Raw genomic sequence first — 25113 nt, 5'->3', positions numbered from 1 at the left:
GGCATTGGAGTACCATCGGCGGTCATGAAAGACAAAGAGGGAGCAGAAAGTAACAGACGTAAAAGAATCAATATAAGGAGACATATGATGAGAAGCGCCTGAATCTAAGATCCATAAGAGAGACAATTTACCTGAATTAGCAGACAAATACAAACCTTTAGGAGAGAAGGCTGACATGGCATGAGACTGTAAAGTAAGGAACTGCTGAAACTGCTCAAACATATATGGATCCAAAGACGAGGCAGCAACTGCATTATTGGGCTGAGGTGGGTGATACTGCCATTGTAAAAACCGGATTTTTTATTCTTAAGAATTATAAATCATTAATTTCAAGGAAAGTAGGATATTGGCTTCTTGGGATTAGATGGAAAAGTATATTGTAAATCTTTGTATTGGGAAGTTTTATAGATTGAATATTCTATAGCAAGTCAATGATATCTACACCTTGCATACAATTTTCGAAATTTAGGGGATTATATTGCAAGATTTGGTGGAGACCATGCAAGGCTAGAGGAATCAATGCATAGACTTAAGCAAATTTTGAAATCCACTAAATGTTGTGCATCAATATTGTGGTGTTTAAAGATAGAATTCATGCAAGAATAAGCCACAAGAAAATAGGAAGGAAATCCTCAACTTCGCACCACAACCGTTGGATCTAGCAACCTAAATTCTGAATTTATCAGGGGCATTGGATTAGAGTATAAATCTCCTAACTTGGTAGCTGAATTTTCGAATTTTAGCAAGGAATATGAGAGTCAATTTGTGAGATTTGGCATGGCTTTTAGTATGATTTGAATACCAAAATTAGCACCCTTCCCTCCACCTATAAATACCACACCAAAGCCTAGCATTCCCTACACCCTATTTTCGAAATTCTTGCTGCATATTTTCGAGAATTCAGCAACTCTCCCTAGCCGAAATACTGCACAAAAATCATCCCGAAAATCGTCAAAGAAATCGAGCCGGAGCGCTACCCGGACGAGGAACGCGAAGTGATCCAAACCAAGCCGTACACTCCACATTTTTTTAGTACATCCAAACACAGTAAGTGGACTGTTTTAAATTTCGGTTTTATGTATATGAAATTTTTGGTTTTTGGTTTAAAAATTCGGTCGAGCTCCGTCTCCCGTCTATACGTTTTTTTTACGAAAACTGTTACGTGTATGTGTTGACACTGTGAGGATTCCGTGAAAATGGGTGGAATTCCAACATATGGCCCTCAACGGTGGGATAGAACCGTTTTATGGCCTCGCTCCCTTAGAGGATAAAAACTTAGGGATTGACGTCAGTAAACCGTTAAAGGTGAAAAATCGCAGTGTTATTACGTTATGGAATTTACGTTACTATTATGAAAAGCATGTTGTACGTTTATGATATGTTTCGAAAAGGTTATAAAATTGTCATGTTGTGTTCAAAGTGCCCCCATTTACTGAGTATTCCCAAAATACTCACCCCCTTACTCTCCTCTCCCAGATAAGTCCGAAGAACAGGTTGAGGGCGAAGAGTCCGAACAATTTTGGGGCTGGTGAATCACGAGATTAGTAATAGGTTTTATTTCGAATTCTCTGATTTAAAGGATTGTAAGACGCTTCCGCATTATTTACTATTTCGTTGGATTTCGTTATTGTAAAGACGATGTTTGTTTCGTGGAAATTATGAATTATAAACTGGTTTCGGTTTAAACTGTACTACAAAGGACTTGTTGTTTTCAATTGTGTGATTGTTAAACGACGCCGGTGTCAATCCCGAAGTTTCGGGGCATGACAGCCATGGAGCAGTCTGCGGCGGGTGTTGTTGTTGCGGTGGTCGTTGTTGCTGCTGTTGCTTGCCTTTACTCAGCAAGTTCGGACACTGACCCTTCCAATGACCTTTTCCCTTGCAGAAAGAACATTCATCCGGAGAGACCTTAGGATCTGGTCTATTTTGGGTGCTAGGCAGAGATTGTTGAGGAGCAGCAAAGACAAATGGAGTCGTAGGTGTGACAGACACCTTATCTACCTTAGACTTAAGCCGAATCTCCTCAGCTAACAGTTCATTAACCACTGAATCAACAGATGGAAGAGGAGAACTATGTAGAATTGTCTCACGCAATCCCTCGAAATCATTCCGAATGGCCATCAAAAACTATACCAGACGTTGTGCTTGTCTACGAGAAATATATGATTCAAATGCTCGCAGCTCTGCAGACTCAGTGAGAGCCAACTGATCCCAGAGATTAGTCATGGCAGAATAAAACTCTTGAATACTCATATAATTCTGCTGAAGTGCGCGAATATCTGACTCCAATTGATACTGTTTGGCTAAATTAGATTGCGTATACAATCTAGCCAGATGATCCCATACCTCTTTAGCCGTCTCATACTTAGCCAACTGAACACCAATGGAGTGAGTAACATAATTGTTACTCCACGTAATAATCTTCAAATTATCAGCCTCTCAATTGTCAACCAAGGCCGCATAATCGTTTGATTTGTCGTCTGTAGGTTTAACCCGCACACCTGTAACATAGCTCCACAAAGATTTTTCCACGCAAAAAATTCTTCATAACATAGCTCCAATACGCGTAGTTTTTACCATCCAAATGAATATTAATCGACTGAAGGGAATCATCCTTACGACTAGCCATAATGAAAGAGACACAAAGACGAAATCCCCAAATCTGAAACCCTTGAATCAACAGAATTTAAAATCCCCAAATAACCAAATCAATAGAGTCGAAAAATCCAAAATTGACATAATCCAATCAAACAAACTTGAGCGAGAAGAAATCAAAGTAAAAAATCCGAAAATCCCAAACCCCAAATTACAGTCCCGTTTTTCCCTAACCGAACAGTCTTAGAGAACAAAAAAGACGATATGCACCGTTCAGAATGTACCTCAATATGTTCTAAACCAACTCTCAAAATTTCAAGACAATCCAACGGTTGAAACGTGAGTAATCGCAATTCTCGTCTCGCTGCTCCTGAAAATTCCAAAAATCCGAAAAATCCCTTCTTTCTTTCTTTTTTTTTTTTTGCCTCTTCTCTCTTCTTTTTCTTTTCGAATCCGAGAAACGAAATTCGATCCCCAATAACTATAGCTGGATTAACAGTCTCTCAAAACATCAAACAAATTTATAGGGCGGCTCTGATACCATGATAACATAGAGAAAATGAGAATATGGTTTCTTATTAAACTATAGAAGCAATATAAAGAGTTTATATGGTTTAAAATGAAAAGTAAATAGACTAAAATATCCTTAGGCATATAACTAATATAACTAATAATAGGAAAATTGCATAAATGGGGTTTAAAAAAGCTATTTCCCAGATATTAAATTGAAATAAGCAATAAAACGAAATTTTTTTTATCATAATTGATGAATTCATGTGCATATCTCCAAATAGATTTGATTCCAGTAATTAATGTATTCCACTATATACATAACAGACAAAAATAAATAAATTGTTTAAAATAATATTGTTTTATAATAATGGGAATCCCATCCACGATTGTCAATTGGCCAACCACTTAGCCATTAAGAGGAAACTTCTAAACCCAAAACAATTTAATAATTGTCAATGGAATCTAAATTATTGTAGAAAATTAATTATCTTACAAGTTAGATACTTTGTTAAGAAACGTTATTTAAATCACACTATCCCAATGATTGTTAGAACTTTTTCAATAAATATGTTAAAAATTATAGAGGTAATATTTTTAAATTTGTTATTTGGTTTTCTTGCTCGCAATAACTTTTTTTCTTGACTCGTTTTTCCTTTTCATTTATGAATATCTCTCTTATGAGACGGTCTCACGAATCTTTATCTATGAGACGGGTCAACTCTACCGATATTCATAATAAAAAGTAATACTCTTAGCATAAAAAGTAATATTTTTTCATGTATGACCCAAATAATAGATCTGTCTCACAAAATACGATCCGTGAGACCGTTTCACACAAGTTTTTGTCTCTTCTTGATCTAGGTTCAGACTCTTGTAAGTACTATTATGCATAACGGGTTTCATCGACAATTAATTTATTTTCGTTCTAATTTTTGAAAATGATTAACTCAAATTATTATTAATATTCATTGTTTTTTTTATCGAAATCAAGAAACGTGCAAAAATTATCATACAAACCTTTATCTTAACAAGACACGACAACGTCTTGTCCAATATTTTTTGTAATTTTGTCACAATTATTTTCCCATTGTAGAAAGATTTTGCTAATGATGTGCCAATGGTAACTTTTCGTATCGAAATTAGGTTTTTCCAAGTTGGCAAATGCTCTAAAATAGTCATTAATATTGATTAATATATTTAAAGATAGGGACACCTTTGTGTCATTACATATATGTCACCAACCACTATGTTTCATGGAAGACTTGATAGGGAATTTTTTTATATATAAATTCCAACCTTTTGAGTGTGGCAAAAACTTGTAACATCCAAAATACAAGTTTCTATGTTTTCTCCTTCGTTCTCACTTCTAATTTTCTATCATCTGTTTTTTTTTCTTGATATTTATATCCATCCCAAGGCATACATTGGAATAGAGAAACGGAGTTGATAGAATAATGAGTCCATGAATTCGTTCTTCATGATTATTTTTTTTGAATCGAGAAAGGGATATGTTATAATTGAGTCTCGAATTTGAGACCTTGATGTCAAATATACTGCAAATCGTCGAGGTTCTTCATGATATCAAGATGCAATATAGGTAATGTTTTATGGAATTTCAAAAACTATTTGGTGGTATTTTTTGCTCCAATTTGCTAATTATGATGTTGGAACGGCTCAATCAAATCAAATCGCCCGAGAGTTAGGTCATTTTGTTTGATTGAGCCGTGCCAATATCATCAAGTTTTGTAATATTGATTTAAATCAGTTTTTGAACTGAAAGAGCTAGAATTGAAGGGAAAAAAAAAATCAGAAATAAAGATTTTAAGATGGTAGTAGGTCTTTGTTAGACAATATAAAGAATTGAAAAAATTCGGTAATAAATATTTTAATATTTTTTCATTCATGATCTAAATAGAATATATGTCTCACAAAATTTACTGATGAGATGGTCTCACAAAAGTTTTATGTTGAAATGGTTATGATGAGAAATTCCACATTCAATCGAATAATCTTTAAGAGAATATCGTATTTCACATTCAAATACACACGTTTTCTCAATTATTTATGTTTTATTAACTCGTTATTATGGATAATAATTAATTGATCAATATTTTTGGTAGTGGGTTGAATATAAATACGAAGAGATTATCGTCATATGGTGGATTATTTTCATTGATACATTAAATTTTTACGTTTGAAATTGGCCATAAAATGTAGGAAAATGCAAGATAAATAAGAAGGATATGCATTTGTATCATTACAACTTTAGACAAAAAGAACAAGTCAGACAAACTCGAACACGTTCGAATATACTTCAAATAATTATTAATTTGATCTATTATTTATGAAGTTTCTTTTTTTCTTTTCCAATTTTTCTATGATGTTTTGCTTCTCATTCTTGTTGGCAATCACTCTATGGCAATGTTCAATAGATGTAAAGAAAGAAACTTTGCAATATATAAAAATATTCATATACATATATAGAACAATAAATGAACACTCATACCCATGGATGGGTCCTTAGCCCAAATGAAAGACAGACTCAGCACGAGCTCATGTATTCTCCTATAAATATCAGGTTCGGATGTATAACCGATTCATTCACTATATTATTTTTCATCAGCGCCCTTAGCTGCTCCCCTTTATATCATCAGTGTCTGACTTGAGCATCGAAAGGGTTACGTCGGGACACCCTCCCGTCCTTTTTCTATCGGTCTCCTTCGTTATTTCAGGCTCAGGACAAATTCGAAACCTGGCTCTAGACTGGAACCGAACCCTAAATTTTCAGTGAATATCAAACACAATTATAGAATAACCATTAATCGTGCCTTAAGAGTAGTGACAAAATTATCAATTAAAATATCGCAATTTGGGCATCCGTGTGAATTATCAAATAACAGATAGACAGAAGATGCACCAAACTAACAGTCTGCACAAAAGTTGGTGTGCGCTCATACCAACTATATACTACTAGATGCACTTAACTCCCAGCAATGACGAGTCCTCAACCCCGCCTTTCGAAATTTTCAGGTTCACAAGGATCGATTGAAGAGAAGACAAAACTGCAAAAGACATCCACCGGGTTCTAACACTGTGGAGCCGAAGTATAAGACATAACTAGGTAGACAGCAATGTATAAGTGCAGACAACTCCGAACAGAGACGCCTACATCATACATACTCAACTTCCCACGAGCTATTTCCCCAGCGCAGTAAGTTCCAGAAAAAGTAACACCGGGAAAGTTTTCCGAAAATGGGGAGCTATCAATACAGGGCTGCCCAAAGAACGAGTCACGACGACCACAGCAGGTGAAGATGATGCAACCAAAAAATTTTCTTTTGTCGCAACTTTGTTTCAAATGTCTGAGGGTATCAGAGACTTCATTGCAAGATGATAAAGCGACTTTGGAGTCCGAGACATAAAAACGAAAGGGCTCTCTAGTTTTAATGTCACAGGAATCAACAAATAGGTACTCATCATCTCCTCTGAAAAACAAGAGAAGCTGCCATCCCTACAAGCTTGTCTCAAGACACGACACAGTTTCTTATTTCTGCCTCCACAGAACAAAATTTCAGCAAATTCTAAAATTGGACTAAATCTAAAGATTTCAAAAAACATGGAAAGCATTCCAACTATTTTTACCAATTAATATCATTTTGCTAACCAAGTTTAGAATGTAGATAGTGAGTCCTTGAAAAAAAAAAAAGCAGAATTGCTAAACAAGACCACAAGAGTAGATTTACCCCCTAATTTCATGAAATTCCAGAAAATGCAGCCATCTAACTTTCTCCTTCCCAATTGAACATTTTCTTTTTTTAGTGACTCCAATGTATAGAACAGGCTCAGGAACGCGATCTCCAAGCTGTATAAATTAACGCATTAGAGAAAGGAATTTATCATGCATAAAATGGTCTCCAAAGAACTAATGATACACTGAGATGTTAAACTGCCTCATTTTTCCCATTGAAACTTGGAAACTTGCTGATCAACATGATTAAGTAAGCTTAAATCTTAGTTTTGAGTACAAATTCATATACTTTCATAACTTGTGTTCACTTTATATGCTCAAAATAAGAATACAGTATCAAAGTAAAGCTTGGATAAGTTCTAAAAAAAGCTTTGATAAAAGCTACCTCGTCATAAATTTGATTCAAGATAGCTTGACCATCAAGATGTTCATGATGTATTAGTCTCTCAGCAGTGAGAATAGTTGACGTTTCATTACATTTAACAGAAACTGCCTTGTATGGAGTACCAATTGTGATATGCAGCCCCTTAGTAAAATGACATCAAATTGAGTTTCACCAACATCTACAAATAAATATGCCACCAAAATATAGGATATATCGGTATCATAGACCTAATCAAGCTAAACAATTACAGTCGAGAGAAGATCAACTGGTGTGAAACAATTTTTTGTCACGTGATATTCTATGAGAAACTTCACGTGTAAGGCGGAATTAAAGAAAACTCACCTGCTGGTTTGTTCTTGTCCTTTGCAAATACAAGTGCAACTGCAGCGGCATAGGAACATTGTCTCGTACCATTTCTGCTTGGACATTTGTGTAAGATATGACAATCGGAATTCCCTACAATGACAGTGTCTGTTGGAAAGGCGTACTCTGCAAAACAACAGGCAACAAACAATGGCATATTGTTCAGCTTAATCTATGCTGATACGCCAAAAATTCAGGCTGTTGATTTATATGAATACAATTAACGGTAAATTCCAAAAAAATACATCTGCCAATCTTTCAATAAAGATTCAGTACCTAGTCATAATTTTTTAGAAATCAGTAACCTGACAAATCTATGCTTTTAGTTTTAACTCTCACAAAGCAAAAGTTACATTTTTACCCTTTATTATTTCAATAAATATATTATTTTAGTCACAAAAATTACATGAATCTTCTTCATTTAAAATATAATTTTATAAAAAATTTGTTTATCAATTATCATGGAATAAAAATAAATACTTATTTTGATATATAAAGTACCTATTATGGGGTTTCAGATACTTGATTTCGCTCTTTGAATACTCCAAATAAATAAGAAAATACTATATTTTCGAGCATTCACCATAAATTCTGTCATTGTTAGTCTTTTCATGAAAAATGCATTAGGATGACTTATTCATCTCATTTTATTTTTTTAGAAAAAACATAGGTCATCACTCATCTTGAAATAAAATTAAGTATTTATTTTGACTATTTTAATAATCCAAATGTGTAAGAAAATACTGGATCTTCGAGCTATCACAATAAATTCAATAATTGTTGGTCTTTTCATTGAAAATACATTAAGATTACTTATTCATGTCATCTAATTTTTTAAAAAATATAGTTTCTCACTCATTGTTGAATTAGAAAAAGTACTTATTTTGATCGATAAAATACTTATTTTGGGGTTCCAAATATTTGATTTAGCTATTTGAAACTTTAAATGTGCAAGAAAATACTTAAGTTTCAAGTAATATTAAGTAACTTTTGATGATGTCATTTGTGAAGTTAAAATGTGATACTTAAATTGGTACAAAGAGTATCTAATTAGAGTCTATAAATACATGATTTTACCCCGTAAATACTCATATACAATAATTTTAGGATGCCAAAATATAATTTGAAGTTAATATTAATTGACACCGATGATGATATTCGTGAAGTAAAAATGTGATACTTAAATTAATACAAATAATACATAATTCGAGTCCACAAATACTTGATTTTACCGTTTAATAGTCAAATTCGATTGAGTATGTAAAAATATATAGTTTGAAGATAATATTGAATGTTCTTTGATGATAATATTTGTGAATAAAAAACGTGCTACCTAAATTGGTACAAATAGTACCTAATTTGATTTCGCATATACTTGATTTTGTCTTTTTAATACTCAAATTTGATTATTTTGGTATATAAAAGAATATAGTTTCAAGTAATATTGAGTGATTTTTTATGTGTCATTTTTTAAATTAAAATGTGATACCTAAATTAGTACAAAAAGTATCTATTCGAGTCTACCAATACGTGAAGTACTTAATTTGGGCAAATACTTGATTTCGTAAATGAGATACTCACAATATGTACTAAAATACTGGATATTCGAATAAACAACGTAGGTTCACCAAGTGTTGGTATTTTTATGGAATATACATTTAGATGACATATTCATCTCATTTAATATTTTTTTTATAAAAAAACAAATTTTCAACTAAGCATGAAAATTTTAAAGTACTTATTTTTACTTAAGAAGTACCTAATTTGAGTTTGCAAATACTTGATTTCGTAAATGAGATACTCACACTATGTATTAAAATACTGAATATTCGAATAGAAAAACGTAAGTTCAACAAGTATTGATATTTCCATATAATAAGTATTTGGATGACATATTCATCTCATTTAAAAAAAAAATGTAAAAGAAAAAACAAATTCCCAACTAAGCATGGAAATTTTAAAGTACATATTTTTATTTGAGAAGTGCCTAATTTGAGATTAAAAATATTTGATTTAGTATATGAGATACTCATAATATGTAATAGAATACTGGATATTCGAATATGGAACGTAAGCTCACCAAGTGTTTATCGTTCCTTGGAAGATGCATTTGGATGACATATTCATCTCATTTAATTTTTTTTTTTTGTAAAAACAAAAAACAAAAACCAAAACAAAAACAAATTCTCAACTAAGTATTGAAATTTTAAAATACTTAGTTTTATTTGAGAAGTATCTAATTTGAATTTGCAAATACTTTATATCTTGAATAAGATACTCACAATATGTATTAAAATACTGGATATTCGAATAGGCAACGTAAGATCACCAAGTGTTGATCTTTCCATGGAAGATGCATTGATACGAAGAGTATCTAAATTGGTGAAGTTAAAATATGGTAGCTAAATTGGTACAAAGAGTATCTAATGCGAGTTCGCAAATACTTGATTTTACTGTCTAAATTCTTATATCCAACTATTTGAGGATGTCAAATTATATAGTTTGAAGTTAATATTGAGTGGTCTTTGATGATGACATTCGTGAAATAAAAATGTGATACCTAAATTAATACAAATAATACCAAATAGGAATCCACAAATACTTGATTTTACTATTTAAATACTCAAATTCGATTATTTGATGATGTCAAAATATATAATTTGAAGTCAATATTGAGTGGCCTTTGATGATGAGATCCGTGAAATAAAAATGTGATACCTAAATTGTTACAAGTATTACATAATTAGATTCCACTGATAATTGATTTTACGATTTTAAAACTCAAATTTGATAATAAGTATAATGAAATAATATTGATACATATAATGAATGATTACCAATAAATATTATGAATGAATACTAATGAAGATGATATACAACGAAGTATTGTCTTGTCATTTAATGAATACCAACAAGTATTGTGAATGAATATTAATGTTATTATAAATTAATACTCATAAGTATAAAGAAAAAAATACTAATAAGTATAATGAATAATTACCAATAAGTATAATTGTCAAATAAGTCATTCAATGAATATCAAAAAGTATTGTAAATTAATATTGATGAGTATTTTATAAATAATTAATCTTAGAATCGATAGCTATACTTAAAGTGCAAACTTCAAGCTCATTTACGAACTATGTTCATAATATATATCTCCCAATTAGTTCATGATGAATAATGAACTATGTTTATTTATTTAAATGACATGAATAAGTATCCTAATGAATTTTTCATGGAAATATTGCATATTCGAATATCCAGTATTTTAATACATATTGTGATTATCTCATTTACGAAATCAAGTATTTGCAAACTCAAATTAGATACTTCTCGGGTAAAACTAAGTACTTTAAAATTTTCATGCTTATTTGAGAATATTTTTTACCAAAAAAATATTAAATAAAATGAATATGTAATCCAAATGCATATTCCATGGAAAGACCAATACTTGGTGAACTTACGTTGCATATTCGAATATCCAGTAGTCTAATTACATATTATGAGTATCTCGTGTACCAAATCAAATATTTGCAATATGAAATTAGGTACTTCTCAAGTAAAATTAAGTATTTTTAAATATTCATACTTATTTGAGAATTTGGTTTTTTTTTACAAAAAAATATTAAATGAGATAAATATGTCATCCAAATGCATTTTTCATAGAAATACCAACACTTGGTGAACTTACGTTGCATATTCGAATATCCAATATTCTATCACATATTATGAGTATCTCATGTACTAAATCAAGTATTTGAAATATGAAATTATGTACTTCTCAAGTAAACTAAGTATTTTAAAATTTTCATGCTTATTTGAGATTTTTTTTTACAGAAAATATATTAAATGAGATAAATATGTCATCCAAACGAATCTTCCATGGAAAGCCAACACTTGGTAAACTTACGTTGCATATTTGAATATCCAATACTCTATTAAATATTATGAGTATCTCTTGTACCAAATCGAGTATTTGCAAACTCAAATTAGGTACTTGTCATCCAAATGCATGCATATTTCATGAAAATACCAACACTTGGAGAACTTACGTTGCTTATTCGAATATCCAATATTTTAATACATATCGTGAGTATCTCATTTACGAAATCAAGTATTTGCGAACTCAAATTAGGTACTTCTCAAGTAAAACTAAGTACTTTAAAATTTGCATACTTATTTGAGAATTTGGTTTTTTAACAAAAAATATTAAATGAGATTAATATGTCATTCAAATGCATTTTTCATTGAAATACCAATATTTGATGAATTTACGTTGTCTATTCGAATATCCAGTATTTTAATACATATTGTGAGTATCTCATTTACGAAATCAAGTATTTGCAAACTGAAAATAGGCATTTCTCAAATAAAACTAAGTATTTTAAAATTTACATGCTCAGTTGAGAATTTGATTTTTTTTTACAAAAAAATATTAAATGAGATGAATATGTCATTCAAATACACATTTCATGAAAAGACAAACAGTGACTGAATTTATGGTGATCGTTCAAGATCCAGTATTTTCTTACATATTTAGAGTATTTAAAGAGCCAAATCAAGTATCTGAAACTTAAAAATAGATATTTTTTATGTCAAAATAAGTACTTAATCTTATTTTAATGATGATTGATGAACTATATTTTTTTTAAAATAAAATGACATGAATAAGTCATCATAATGTATTTTTAATGAAAAACCAACGACGACTGAATTTATGGTGATTATTAGAAAATATAGTAATTTTTTACACATTTGAAGTATTCAAATAACAAAATAAAGTATCTGAAACCACAGAATAGGTACTAATATTCTGGTAGATAGAAAACACACAATTAATTTGGTGAATAAAATTATATATTTATTTAAATAGTAAAAGGGCAAAAATGTAAAATTATCTTTGTAGGTAGTTAAAACTAAGTTTGTAGTGTTGTCAGGTATTAATTTGTAAAAAAAATCTTCTAGGTACTGAATCTTAAATGAAAGATGTGCAGATGTATTTTTTTCAAATTTGCCCTGCAATTAACTTTTCTTCCACTTACTGACAACTGTACTTGTATTTCACTTTAAACATCAATGTATATCATATACGATCAATTTCATATCATGCATAATGCCTGGATATAATTACTCCACTACTAAAAAATGGTTGACATAGCGACGGTTTTTGAAAAACCGTCGCTCGTGTAGCGACGGTTTTTTATAAACCGTCGCCTTATTAGCGACGGTTCTACACAAAACCGTCGCCTAATAAATTAAGCAACGGTAGCGACGGTTATTCAAACACCGTCGCTAAAATAGCGACGGTGTTTGAAAACCCGTCGCTATTTTGCGACAGTTAGAACAGACCCGTCGTCATTTTGTGCGACGGGATTTTTGACCGTCGCCTTTAGCGACGTTAATAATTATGTCAGTCGCCATATTAGGCGACAGGATTTTTATCTGTTGCCATGTGCGACGGTATAAAACTAGACCGTCGCAATAGAAGGCGACAGTATATTACTAAAACGAGACCGTCGCAATAGAAGGCGACAATATTTTTTATCCGTTGCCAATAGCGACGGTTAAAACATAACCGTCGCCGATCTCTGTTAGCGACCGTTTGTCTAAAACCGTCGCTATGAGCGACGGTTAGACCCAAACCGTCGCTAAAAGCGACGTTTTTTGCAAAAAACCGTCGCTAACGAATTTTTTCTTTCAACAATTTAGTGATCGTACCCAAACCGTCGCTAAAAGCGACGTTTTTTGCAAAAAAACCGTCGCTACGAATTTTTCTTTCAACAATTTAGTGATCGTTCGTTGACCCGCGATCCCGCCTGCACCACGTAAGTTTATGAAATTTTGTTATTCACATTAACGTTACATTAAGAAAAATCGATATGATTTATTTTTTATCAACATCACAGGAGGAGATGGAGCGCTACATGGCTGAGTCGATGACAAAAAATCAAGATGAGATGGCTCCGGGTCGACGGGTTGGGTCATCGGGTGTCAGTCAGTCGTCGGAAAACGCCATGCTGAGAGATCACATCCCAGTCACCGTATCCACGTTTTTTTCTGATTTTTTTTACGACATTTGTACCAAACAATTGTATTATTATTTGTAGATTAGTAATATGATTAAATTTCTCAAATGTTGTTGTTAATTTTTTTTCAATTATACTTGACAGAATATATTTTTATATAACTACGTATAACTAGAATAAAACTGTCGCTGAATTCGGCGACGGTTTTTGTAAACCGTTGCTCATAGCGACGGTTTTCTTTTACCGTCGCCAATAGCGACGATTGTACTTAAACCACCGTCGATCTAGATCGACGACGGTTCCAAACGCAAGCATCGCTAGTACCCACGGTTTTTGCAAAAACCCTCGCTATGGTTCTATATATACCGAGGTTTGCGAACATTTTTTCAGCGATTTGCGCCTTTTTTCTCTGAGAGTTTAAAGTCTATCAATTTGTTTCAAGTTTCTTTTTTTTTTTTGTACTAACATTTTTTCATATTAATTTTGTAGATTTGCTCGTCGGTATGATCTTTCAATGTTACGTAGATCTGCATATCTTCGCGCACGTCAGGTTTGTAAAGCTTTTTTTACAGAAAATTTAATATTTTATTTTTGCGTAGTATTTTATTTATGAAATTTTGCGTAGTATTTGGATTAAATACCGTCGCTTCATGAATCTTCGGTTTTTCAAATACAAACGTCGCTTGTTATAGCGACGGTTTTCGACAGAACCGTCGGCTTATTTTTGCGACGGTTTATGAAAAAATCGTTGCTTATTAGAGCGACGGTTTTTGACAACACCGTCGCCTATTTTAGCGACGGTGTTTGACAAAACCGTCGCTTATTTTAGCGACGGTTTTAAATCGCTTAACTTAGCGACGGTGTTTATATTAACCGTCGCTACGCCATATTAACGACGGTTATTGAGAAACCGTCGCTATAGAAGGCGACGCGACTTTCCGTGACGGACATGTAAACCGTCGTTAAAACCGTTGCCATAACCGTCGCTAACTTCCTCTTTTTTTTTTAGTGCTCAATACTCACCCATCACTTTTAGGACAGGTTTGATGTTTTCTCCACGATCCTGGCACAATGATAATTAAAGGTGAGAAACATTTAAAATGTAGACTTTTCAAATAAAAAATTACAAAAATTGTCTAAAACTTCAATAAAGTTATTACAGGTATTTGACTATTGAACTGTTACCAGAGTTCCCGGTTTCCATACTTGCAAACATGATCAGCTTAACAAAAATTTAATGCACCATTCTGCAGAGTAATAACATGAGATAAGTCACCATTAAAGCCGATATCGAAGGTAAATCACACCCATAGGGGGTCATTCAAATCTCAAACCTCAAACAAGGAAAACGTTCGAGAAATTGTACATGTCTAGATTTTCTGGATAAAAACAAACCAAATTATTTTGAAACATCATTAAAACAAAATGATAAAGAAAATCCCAAGATAATGTAACCCACAACGAATAGTATGATTCCAGTAGGAGATGAAGAATCCGAAACAGCTGATGAATAATGTCTGATATCCATCACAAAGTCATCAGTGTGAAGGCCTGGTGACTGATGAGATTCATTGGCAGCCAGCCATATCAAATATTAGCAAAATTGAGATACGACGGTGACTATCCAATGATAACTAGCAGTTAGCACAGAAGGTAGCTGTGTTTCCACAATTTAGACTCTAAGGCATAGTTTGGTACACATGATAGGATAAACATGTGATATATAATATAAGGATAAGTTAAGGATAAATAAAATATAGGATATTATAATTTAATGTTTGGTATGATTTTAATAAGAGTGATTAAATTTATATATTAGATTGTAATGACAAAATTAACCTTATCATAATAAATTTTATAATTTAAAAATTGTTGCTTGAGTTCATTTTTTTTATCTGTTCATGCGCCAATAGTACTTGCATGATTTATTTATTTTTACCTAATTTTATATATTATATAATATAATAATCGAGCCCTTGATTTTGTGAGTCAAGTCAAATATCAATTTTTAAGGTTGATCGAGTGATGCTAATAATTTTATTGACATTTATAAAAATCATTTATATTTATCTCGAATTCATTTATATAATTATCATATTATATAATATATAAAAATAAATAAAAATATTTATTTGATTTTAATTTCTACCTACTAGCATAGATTTATAAAAATCATTTATAAATTGAGGGTAATTAAGTCATTTGTAGTATATTTTATCATTAAATTAAAATTATCACACCTAATAGAAGGGACATTTTATAATTCTAAAAAACTATTTATCAAGGACCCATGATATTATCATGAGCTTTTTGAAAAGGTACCAAACATGGGATAAAGATGATTATTTATCGATCACTCCCTTATCTCATGTACCAAACTATGCCTAAGATCACAAGCAGAGAGCCGCATCTCCAGAGTATAGTAGTACATTAAAACATTGAAATAAAAAGTATGCATCTCGAGCTTAACGATTTTGTTCTAGGAGCATAGACCAACAACAATTACCTGGTGGTTGACCGGCAACGAAATGATATTGGCGTGCTCAATCAAAGAACAATTACCTAAGTGGCGTGACACTGACTTTAAGATTATTGCAGCGAATCGCCATAAACATCGTAACAGTAAGCACGTCTCTCCCAATGACTCCATCAGATACAGTGAAAATTAATAAGGTCGAATTGGTTCCTTTGCCCCCCCTATTAACAATTTTCAGTAAAATAAAAAATAATTAAAACTCTTACAATATTTTTTAAGAAATTCGAGATTATTTTCCTAAAAATTATAGGCTTACTGTCTCAACTATTATTTGGCTCAAGTTTATTAAAATTATACTAGAAATTACAAACATTTTTTTACGCTTAAACTTCGATTTAACTAGCTTAAATTTATAATTTTAAAAATTTGACATCGGCCTTTCATGTTTTTCAGAATTAGAAATAATAAATAATCGGACTCAAAATTAAAAATAGTTATTTTTATATTTTTCCAATGAAAACCATTTTTCTCTCTTTTGAAAAAAATGTGTCATTTAAAATATTAACTTTATGTTTTTAACTTGGATGTAAATTAAATGATTTTCGAGAATAATATTACTTTTATCAATGTCGAAAATTACAATCCCTTTAACAAATGTTAATTTTTTAAATAAAAAAATTTTTATTTCAGTATTATTAAAATATTTCAATTTCACCTCTATATATTTTTGTGATATCAGTAACAAAATTATAATTAAAATGCAGGCTCGACTGTTGGTGTGCAATTCACCTGAAATAGGGAGGAATATTGGGAGTCTAAAATTGCATGAATTATCCTTTATTTTTCATTATTATAATTATAATTATAATATAATGGCCAATAATAACTGTTTGAAAGTCATTAATTGCTGATAAAATGGAATATGAACAACTTCTTGTTGTTAAATGGTTCAATGAATCCAAGCTTATATAATAGATTCAATCTCCACTTCTCGTTAGTTTCCACTTCAAAATAAGTTCCATGGATATGTCGAAAGTACGGATACGCAGTCTTCATGATTCAGGTATGTGTACTTGTCGATATACGATAATATTCATGGATTTTGGGAAATAAAATTGCATATAAAACTTCGTAAAAGACTGTCTCTTTATTACATTTTATGGATTACGTTTTATGGATTTAGGTCTGAAAGTGTTATTGGAAAACGACGACATAGAAAAAGATAGTGAGAATTCGAATTTATTGTCAAGAAACAATCAACAAAGGCTCGTTTCTGGGTTTTTAAATCTAAGGCACGTAACTACAAACTTTATTTTTTGTTTCCGTATTTTGGACATTTTTGTATATATAAAGAGAAATATCCTTCTTTCAAATTATACGGTTTTATGTTTTTACAAAAGTAATTGGTAAGAAATCGGGAGACATGTTTAGATTAATTACTAGCTTAAATTTTCTTTATATTAATGCTTGAATAGATTTAACTTGTTTTCATGGATTTTTTTTGTTGAATAAGCGATTTTATGGTTAGTTGTCAATTAAAACGCGCTTTTGAGATCCTTCCCTTGCTAGCCTCATTTCCCGCTTAGGGTTTATTTGGTCTGTTAACCTCAGGCTGAACTCGAAAATGGAAGGAGAAGAATTAACGGAGCACGAAACTGCTCTCTATGATCGCCAAATTCGTGTATGGGGCGCCGATGCTCAACGAAGGTATTAAAGATTCTTGCTTTATTTGTTTCTAGCGCAGTGTGTATAATGCTTATTTGATTTTCAGGCTGAGCAAATCTCACATACTCGTCAGTGGGCTTGAAGGCAGTGTTATTGAGGTATTTTTGCTACTTTCTTATGATGCCTGATTTGTCGGAGTTTGAGGTTTAGTTTTATTGTAGGTGGGGTTGATTCAATTGGGAACTTTATGATAACCATTTTTCTGATATTGATGCAGTTTTGCAAGAATATTGTGTTAGCTGGAGTAGGCAGTGTGACTATAAACGATGATCGTTTGGCGACCGAGGAGTTGTTGTCGGCCAACTTTTTGATTCCTCTGGACAAGAGCGTGTACTCTGGGAGATCTCTTGCTGAGCTGTGTTGCGAGTCCTTGAAAGATTTTAACCCCATGGTTAGAGTTTCTGTTGAAAGAGGTGGGATCCTGGCTTCGTCTTGAATTAAAGATTGGTTGATTTGGACTTTGGAGTTTGGAGATAATTCTGAAACTTGGATTCTAGCTTGTGGATTTTTTTTCACTTATGTGTGGATTCTTTTTTTTTTTTACTTATGTGTGGCTTCAAATATCTATGATCTCTGGTTGAGCAATGTTCCGGAAAACCCCGGTTTAATTTTTGCTTCATCTTCTTTAATCAATCAACTTGTCCAAGTGTCGTGGATTTGGCTGCTATGATTGTCGTAGACTTCTTAATCTAATATCAAGTTTTCTTGATTCTTTCAGGTGAATTATCTAGCTTTAGTATTGATTTATTTGGCAAGTTTGACGCAGTAGTTATAAATTGTTGCTCCCTAGCAACAAAGGTCAGCATCCCTTGCGTAGTTGGAGAAAGTTAAACTTTGGGCTGTTTTTACGTAATGCAGGTTTCTTATTATTTGTTTTGAATGAATCTACTGCAGAAATCTGTTAATGAGAAGTGCCGCAAAATGTTAAAACGAGTTGCCTTTTACACATTGGATTGCAGAGACACGTGTGCTGAAATATTTGTTGATTTGCAGAATTACACATACTTGAAGGTGATATATAACTCAGTTCAACATTTTACCTTGTGATTATTTGGTTTTGTGTGGTACATGCTTTTCATGTTCCATGATTTTATTTCCTTTAATGGACTGTGAATTGCTTAAATTAAATGATCTTGTTAAGTGATTTATGGGATTGAGCTTGAGATTTTCAGTCTTTTGTGTGGTTTATTCCGCTGAACTTATTACTGTGTCTTCATTGTGTATTTTTTGTGGAAATCGAAATTCAATTTGTTTTCCTCTCTCCTATGTCAGAAAAAAGGTGATGAGAAGTTTGAATGCCTTGTAGAGTATCCCAGTTTTGAGGTATGATTGTTATGCTTGACCAGTTTTCTAACCTTTCACCTTACCAATTTATTTACAATAGATGATGGTTTAGTTTCTGCTAAATGTAAACATAAAAATAGACTGTGACTCGGATTGCTGGACTTGCCATTTTACTCTTGTTGGGAGATGATGTAAAATTTATTTTGACATGGCATATAAGTTGCATAAACCTCCAAGAAAGTTAAACTGAGCTTAGAACTTTACTGGAAGTAGTAAACTGGTAGCTCCAGAATTTTGAGGATAAAAACAAGCATGTTCTTAGTTTGTCTGTTGTTTGTGGGCTGCCGTTTTATGGAAATATTATGGAGTAGAAATTCCATCTTTATTTATTGTGGAATACTGGAATATAAAAGATCCACTTCAGACTTCAGAGCTTAAAAAAGTTGATGGGTAAAATGAGCAAATTATTTAGGTCAGCTTATAAGGACAAACTTATCCATCTTGGATCACCGACAAGATCATTTACTGGATAGTGAATTCATGCCAAGAAGAGAAACTTAGAGGCCATGTTGAAACCAATTATAGACAACTGCTGTTGCAACACTAAAGGAACTTTAGATGGTCTAAAGTTCCTTCTAAGTGGTGGTTAATTAATTAGTGATCTATTTTGATCATGAGTAGGGAATCGCATATCAAGAACATTTATCAGCCTGGCCGATGCTAACTACAGGGTAGAGATGTGGGTACAGATGGGAGATGATAAGGGTTAGTTCCCATTGTTGAAGCTGAGGGGTGAATGGTAATAGTAGCTGGTGTCAGATGCTTTGGGCTTAAGCTCTTTACTTCGAAACATAAAACTGACTCTTAATACTCTCTTATGGAGGAAACTAGTACTGTTTCCTGATAACATGAATCTCACCTCTGGCTCACCGCCCACCAACTCATTATCATTCAGCTTCCATCTGCCTATTTATTTATGCACTGAACAATCTTGATTTTTTCGCTAATTCTGTCATGATTTTTCACAAGGCCTATGTCCTTTTTTGTTCCACACAGGAGGCTATTTTTGTCCCATGGAAATCACTTCCAAAGAGGGTTTCTAAGTTGTACCTAGCTATGAGAGGTATGATTTTGCTGTCGTCATTTCTTGCAATACAGAAGATTACTGAAGTGGAAACAGTTGATTTACACTGCTCCTGATACATGTGGCGATTGCCAATTTTTATACCTTGTCATTTTGGAAGTGGTTCTGTAAATCTTTTAGTGATAGAAAAGTTTGAAGAGCTTGAAGGCCGCAGTCCAGGGGAAACATCAACCTCCGACTTGTTCAATGTCCAAACGTTGAGGAGGGAACTTTGTGAGGCAAATGTATGTCTTGTGCACTTTTCATCAATCATACAATTGAGTAACATACCATTTTTGTACCTGATCTTTTATAATCTTATGTAGTCAGTGAGTGAGTCGCTGATACCCGACTCCCTCCTGGTGAGATTGTTGAAAGGTAAAACAGAATTCCCACCTGTTTGTGCCATCATTGGTGGAATCCTTGGCCAGGTACCATGCTTCCAAACAGTTTCTTGAACGTAGCTGTGCAAATGAGTTGCAGTATCCGCTGATTTCCAAAATTTCATCCATGCAGGAAGTCATTAAAGCCATATCAGGCAAGGGTGATCCGCTAAAAAATTTCTTCTTTTACGATGCAATGGATGGTAAAGGTTTAATCGAAGATATATCCACGGCGAAAACTGAAGGCTGAAGTTTAGGCTCTCGATTAATTATTCGGATTAGGCTAATGATTCGTGTCTTCCAGCTCACTGGAATACAGATGTTTGCTACTGTCTAGGAAAATGATGTTTTTTTTTATTTGAATTTGAATTTGTATCTGTTGCCCACTGCAGCATTGTTTAAGCAAACTACCAGAACTATTGGATACCTTTTCAAGTAGCTCTTTAAAAAGAAATAGAAGCAGTTTCGTGTTGAGCCAGCTTAGATGAAGAAACACTTGGATTTAAAAAAACCTGATTTAATGAATAACTTTTACAATGTTAGTGTCTTGTTAAATCAACTTCACATAGATTTTCAAATAATTTTGACTTTATCATCCATAATCGTGATAACTTTGCACATAATTTCTCATTCTGGACTTTTGAGTTATATCGATGACATTCTTGTAAGAAATTTGAAAAAACATGTAATTTTTGGAATTCAGTACTTGAAAATAATCTGAATATATATCCCCACCAAAATATTTTAATCCGATTTTTTTTCCATTTTCGAACCCTGTGTTCTATCCTTAACAAGAACAGCGTTAGAAAAGGAGATATCGTAATCTAGAACTTTAGGCTTTAAATTTAAAAAGTAGAAAAATCAGGAACGTGGGGAAATTCAAATCCCACTAAATTCTCATCCATTAACCCCACCACCAATCCATCGATTCATCAAGAAAATAACCAACATAATAGACAGAACCCACCATGAAAAAATCATCAGAAGCAGGAAACTCGAACGATTTACAGTTAAGTGAGAAAAACCAAGAATTGTTCCAAAAACTCGAGATTCTTGAAGAAGATTTGATGATATCTTTACAAAAACCCAACCCCCCACAAAACCAACGTCGTAGGGATTTAACTGGCACATCAAAAGGTGGCAACATTTTAACTTCTTTTGATCAGCTACTCGAGAATTCGCCTAGAGAGCTCATGTCTTCTCTTCAAAGCACAATATCGCCTTCGGAAACGATTTCGAACGCAAGAAACTGTGATATTGCTGTTGAAGAAGTGATTATGGACAGAAGGGATGTGATCATGAGCGGTAAACTGAAGGGGAGACGCCTGGTTTTCGACTCGATGGAGGTGGCAAATGAGATTGCACTGGGGTGGGATTATGAGGTTAATAGCGGTGTTATGATCCAAGAACAAGAAGTGATCATGAATGAAAATTGTGGTGATGGGAAAATGAGCCGATCGCGATCATGCACGTTCTCCGGTTCGATTTTGTCGGAAGAGGGGGTGGTGGTCGAGGAGGAGGAGAAGACGGTGGTGGAGCTGGGGAACGTGGCCGAGAAAACCGGCTGCAGGAGGATGAGAGGCGGCGGAGGTGGAAGGTGTATGGTTGTTGCAATGGCTTGGTTAGTGATTTTGCTGTTTGTGTTCATTTCTGTCCTAATTTCAATGAGGTGCAACGGGGAATCGGTGCATGGAGAATTGGTTCCAACATGAATATTATTATAGCCAATCAATTATTGATTTTATTTTTATTATTGTTGTATTTAGCTGACTAGTAATTTTATGCATACAGCCTCAAATATTTTTTGTATTAATTTTATTTTAAGAAGTTATGGATTATGTTAAAACTAAGAACTTCCATGAAAATGTTTTTTTAAGGTTTTTGATAATGAAATAGACAATAACTTGTGTGAGACGGTCTCACGGGTCGTATTTTGTGAGACGGATCTCTTATTTGGGTCATCCATGAAAAAATATTACTTTTTATGCTAAGAATATTACTTTTTATTGTGAATATTGGTAGTGTTGATCCGTCTCACAGATAAAGATTCGTGAGATCGTCTCACAAGAGAACAAGTCAATGAAATAAAGTAATTATTTAAGTTTTTTTTCTCAATTTTAAAATTTATGAAGTTATATAAAAGTGTTTTGATTTTCTAAATTATAAAATAATTAATCTACTTCATTCAATTTAGTATAAATAAATTTTGTGGCTTAATGAGATTTTAAGTGAGATTAGACCTTTTTTTTCTTTTTTTGTATTTAGACAAATCTTGTTTAAATTCAACTTCAGTTTGGTAAACTAAAGGCGCATTAGTAGTAGTAATAAGTGGGCTAAGACATGGTATAAATGGGCTTAGCCCACTTGTGGCAGTCCTATAGTTCTGGTTATTTAATATTTTAATAGACAATTGACAAAAAAATATTTGAAAAAAATTATAAAATAGTTTAATATTTGTACAATTTATAAATATTTATATAATATATATATATGTATATTAAAGTTTCTTGTGTATATGCAATGCACATCTTGGTCACATAAGTAATATACTGTAAAATTAAATCTTCTACTAGCCATGGGCATGTTGTCTCGATAAAACGACGAGATCTCAAGTTCAAAACCTCGTGTTATAAAAATCTACCCCAAATATAAAATGAATATTTTAAGATTTTCATAACCAGATCGGATAGACGTTTATCTATTAAGAACTATATCATTTGAGAAGAATAGTGCATGCATGATGGATCGATGGTTCACATTATTTACTTTTATAGACATATTTCAAATTTTATATTATGATTTTCAAGGAAAAAAATGGATGGAATCGAATCATGTGACAAGAAATTGAAAAATAAAATAATATCTCATTGTGGATTTCCATTCTATAAGGCTAATAATTAAAGGGAGATATCACTTCTTTCTTTCAACTCAAATTATGTTATCAATACATTTATTTATAATAAGAGTCCAAGGTTCCATGGTGTACTTATTTTAACCTTACTTTTTAAATTTACTTTTTTGAAAAAATATTTTTTAAATAATTGTGTCGTCCTTTTATATTTTATATCAACATATAATAAAATGGTACATGAGGCCAAATATATGTTAGTACAGCGATTGAAAAAAATTTATGAATCAAAAAAATCTTAGGATTAGAGTTGGTGTTTATAACAATATAACTCAGAGTAGGTCTCTTGTGAGACGGTTCCACGAATTTTTATCTGTGAGACGGGTCAACCCTATCGATATTCAAAATAAAAGGAAATATTATTAGCATAAAAAGTAATATTTTTCATGGATGACTCAAATAAGATATATGTCTCACAAAATACGACTCGTGAGACCGTCTTACACAAGTTTTTGCCTATAACTCAATATGCATAAGCTCAAATATCACGTTTCGATTGTTCGTCTATTACGAACAATTATTGTTTCTTAGCAATCTCACTCTAAATTATTGATTTTTTGCATTATAGTAGAAATCAATTGAGTAATTATTACTTGTTGTTTTACCAACTTTTACCAAAGTCATAATACAAAACTATGTATCATAACTATCATATTTAGTCGACTCCAAATAATAAATTAGTTTTTCTAGAATAAACAATAACAATTGCTATGCTAGTTGATAGAATTTAATGTTGGGATTCCTTGTCTAATCCCACATTTCGATGTCACATTAATAATTGCAAAAACTTGATAAGGTTGTATTTAATAATATCAATTGTTAGTACATAAAGGGTAACCAACTTTATCGTCTTTTTATATCTCCTCATTTATATTACTTTACTTGGTACAATCTTTGATTAACATCCAATACAATTTACTTTATTCATTGTTATTTGTATCTTTGAACCATATCGATTTCATCTTTTTAATGTTTTTATTATACAATTTTGTCGTCTCTGTTGTTAAAATTAAATCTTAATTTAATAGCTTTTAGATTTTAACGTTTTGAATCATCTTCCATCTGAAGAGTTGATACGATGATACACAATGTAGCTTGTTATTGATCTCATGTCAGCGTTATATTGTCGTCCGTAGAAAAATCCGATCTCAACGGATACAAAAGGTATTTTAGAGAAAAACAAAACAAAAACAAAAATTGGCTATATATTATGTTAAATTCTAAATCATTTCTAATTTTAAAAGCCCCATCGAATTTGATTTATCCTAATTGATATATGATCTTTGGTGTGACATTTTATATTATTCATATCATGTCACATATATTTTCAGCTAAAGTCATTTCATAAGATAAGTCTGATTTAATATATATAGTAGTGAATGTGTGTGTATAAATTATAGTTTGATACAAAATATAATTTTTACATATTATAAATTTCAATGTAAAATATAATTGAATTAGCATTTTCACTCAATGTTTAAAATTAAATTCTCATTCATTACCTTTTTAATTTATCTATTTTTTTATTAAAACAAGTGTTTTTATATTTGAATGATATTTTGGAGAAATAAAATAGATGTA

At 32.1% G+C, this 25113-nt stretch overlaps 1 protein-coding gene and 1 pseudogene across 1 annotated transcript; one reads left to right on the top strand and one right to left on the bottom strand.

The window, feature by feature from the left end:
* Positions 1–4391: 4391 nt before the first annotated feature.
* Positions 4392–16165, bottom strand: LOC142529891 (F-box/LRR-repeat protein At5g63520-like; annotated as a pseudogene).
* Positions 16166–17648: 1483 nt separating this feature from the next.
* LOC142529850 (SUMO-activating enzyme subunit 1A) lies at positions 17649–21098 on the top strand. Its single transcript, XM_075635519.1, has 10 exons — positions 17649–17816; positions 17881–17932; positions 18052–18247; positions 18553–18632; positions 18729–18845; positions 19107–19157; positions 20175–20241; positions 20383–20486; positions 20568–20672; positions 20758–21098. The coding sequence occupies exons 1-10, from the start codon at positions 17734–17736 to the stop codon at positions 20872–20874; spliced, it is 972 nt and encodes a 323-aa protein (XP_075491634.1). The 5' UTR covers positions 17649–17733; the 3' UTR covers positions 20875–21098.
* Positions 21099–25113: the final 4015 nt, after the last annotated feature.

Source organism: Primulina tabacum, chromosome 16 (genome assembly GCF_025594145.1).
Source record: "Primulina tabacum isolate GXHZ01 chromosome 16, ASM2559414v2, whole genome shotgun sequence".
Classification (NCBI taxonomy): Eukaryota; Viridiplantae; Streptophyta; class Magnoliopsida; order Lamiales; family Gesneriaceae; genus Primulina; species Primulina tabacum.
The sequence above is the reverse complement of the archived record's forward strand: the minus strand, read 5'-3'. Positions and strand labels throughout refer to the sequence as shown.

Excerpts from the sequence above, each read along its gene's own strand:
- LOC142529850 (XM_075635519.1), top strand. The coding sequence starts at position 17,734 with ATGGAAGGAGAAGAATTAACGGAGCACGAAACTGCTCTCTATGATCGC. Across the intron at positions 18,248-18,552 it reads TAGAGTTTCTGTTGAAAGAG|GTGAATTATCTAGCTTTAGT; the intron begins GTGGGATCCTGG and ends TGATTCTTTCAG. Across the intron at positions 18,846-19,106 it reads AGAATTACACATACTTGAAG|AAAAAAGGTGATGAGAAGTT; the intron begins GTGATATATAAC and ends CTCCTATGTCAG.